The following is a 2,445-nucleotide window of genomic DNA, read 5'->3' on the forward strand; positions in this document are numbered from 1 at the left end:
GGGACTACGCTTTGAGAACCACTGCTCTATAACCGTCTTCCATGATAGTGTTTCACCTCTCACAACTGCATACAAGAATTTACACTCACACACACACACGGTGGTTGAGAACCCTTGCCCTGACCACTGGTCATCAGGTAGCCAGACCTGCCTGACCAAATACATACTGAACGCTCAGGGATGTGTGGAGACAGGCTCTAAAATCATACTAGAAACCCTTGAAATCCAGTTACAGCATTTCCCTTTTTTGAGAGCAGTCATGAGCAATACCACCCTGCTGCTCCCTTCACACATGGGTAACCCCCAGCTGCAAGAACTGCTTTCTGCCCAGGGATGCTTTCCAGTTTCTGAATCAGAAAAGCAGCTGAAAGAGAAAGCCCAAAAAAAAAAAAAAAAAGGCAAGCCACTCAAGGAGAGTTACAGCATCTCTAGTGGAGAGCATGTCCCTCAAGCTCAGGACCCATCACCCCACCATGGACAACTCCACCAGCCTGTAACTCACCAAAGTAATCAGCCTTCGGGTGAGCATCCATCTCTCGCTCCAGACGTTGGGTGAGGGCTTCTAACTTCAATTCGGCAGCTGAGGGTCCGAGTTCAGGGCCCGGGATGAGGGTCTGGCAGGGCAATCTCACCCTGGGAGAGCTGGGGCTCTCTGGGAGCACAGGTCCCAGGCCACCATCAGGGGACCAGCCAGAGGGACCCTCTTTGCAAGATAACTCAGGCGGAGTGGACACCAATGGATGGACAAGGCTGGTGGAGCTGAGCTTGGCACCACTGCCAAGGTCTGTACAGCCAGGCTTAGGTTCCAGCCCAGAGACCACTCTTGGCTGTGAACTGTCCATGCCAGCTGAAGTAGATGACAGGGCAGAACTAGAAAGGTAAGATTTGGGCCCATCCTGGAACCAGGGTTGAGACACTACAGTGGGTTTGGACATCATGCCTGAAACCTCATTCCCCAGCCCTGAGTTTGTTCTTGGAAGGGCTCCTTGACTAGGGCAGCTCAGAGCCAGGGATGCTGCAACAGAAGGGGTCCTGGTCTGAGCAGGCCCTAGTGTTGGAGCACCATTCTCCAGGCCTGGGGAAGGAAGGCCAGGGCTCACCCGCTGGGAGGAGGCAGTGGACCAAAGGCCTGCTGGCTTCTCACTGCTGCGGCCACCAAGGCCACCATCCTGGCTACCAAGACCACTCTCAAAAGACCTGCTGGAGCTCTGGGAGACCTGCGGCTGATACAGGTGATGGTCCCCGCAGCGTATGGGCAGTGGCGGGTCACTCCCTGAGGCACTGGGCCACCCACTCCCTACACCCAGGCTGACGCTGGGGGATGCTCCTGGTTCATCTCCCCACTTTGGGCTTGCCAAGGAGAGGTTGTCATAATAGTCCCCGTGAGTGAGGCAGGAAGGATCCTCACAGAGGCCCGGCTGGTGGAAAGCAGACATCTCAGAACTCGCTGGGATCTCCCTGGAACCACAGTCCTGCTTTGTGCCATGGACATATGGCCTGGCCCTCTGCTCCTGCGGTGGGTACGAGGGCTGTCCAGCAGTGATGGCAGTGGCTGCCCCAGGTGCCACTGTCAAGGCAGCAAGAGGGGGCTTGGCAGCACCATCCATGGTCAGCTTGCTGCCCACACCAGCTTCCCGGTGAGGCTGTGGGCCCAGGCGGCCCCCACCGTTGGTAGGGCCTCTGCTCCCCCTGGGCAGGGTCTCCTCCTGCAGGAGCTGTTGCTGCTGCTGGAGGTGGATTTTAGCCATCTTGGTGGCGAACACCCTGCGTGTTTCCTCAAATTCAGGGTTATTGCCTGCACCCTTGTCCACTCGGAAGAGCCCATCCTTAGAGGCCTCGTACATGTTCAGGTCCTCAATGAATTTACTGGCTTCCAGGCCCAGGGGGGGGGGGGGGGGGGGGGGGGGGGGGGGGGGGGGGGGGGGGGGGGGGGGGGGGGAGATACTGGGAAAGGCAGGGGCTCAAGTCCCACTCAGGACAGGTAAAGACTTCCACCTGCCCAGCGTGAGGGTCATTACCCCGGGACTTAGAGTCCAGCAGAAGTTGAGCCTCAAGGCCAGCTGAGTCAAGTTTGCTTCTCACTCCCTTTCCTCTCCGGGTGTCCACGTGGGGGCAGCTGCTGGTGCTTCGCTATCCCCGGCCTGCTCTGCGGAGTTCTTTTCTCTTTTTCAAATCATAAAAGTTAAAAGAGGCAAAAAAGAAAAGAAAAATTACATCCTCCTGAAGCAACCAAACTCGGAACCCCCCACCAAGGCGGCAGCTGCTGGCCTGGGGCGGGTGGAGCCGGCGCGGCCGGCCGGGGGCGCAGGCACGTCCCGGGCGTTCGGTCCTCCCGCTGCTTCCTCGGGCCCCGGAGCTGTGATCCTGGCCGGCGCGGGGAGGGAGCGCGATCCGGGGCGCACGGGCGGCGGGGCCGCGGCAGGAAGTTCACGGCAGCCGGGGCCG

General features: G+C 59.0%; 1 protein-coding gene across 1 annotated transcript in view; it reads right to left on the reverse strand.

Moving 5' to 3' along the window:
• The window catches only part of LIMD1 (LIM domains containing 1), a 67,854-nt gene extending 66,010 nt beyond the window's left edge, over window positions 1–1,844 (reverse strand). Inside the window, exon 1 of the mRNA XM_008591169.1 lies at window positions 503–1,844. Coding sequence (XP_008589391.1) covers window positions 503–1,844 — 1,342 coding nt within the window. The remainder of the gene's footprint in view (window positions 1–502) is intronic.
• Between the last annotated feature and the right edge of the window lie 601 nt (window positions 1,845–2,445).

This window comes from Galeopterus variegatus, unplaced genomic scaffold, assembly GCF_000696425.1.
Source record: "Galeopterus variegatus unplaced genomic scaffold, G_variegatus-3.0.2 Scaffold6715, whole genome shotgun sequence".
NCBI lineage: Eukaryota > Metazoa > Chordata > Mammalia > Dermoptera > Cynocephalidae > Galeopterus > Galeopterus variegatus.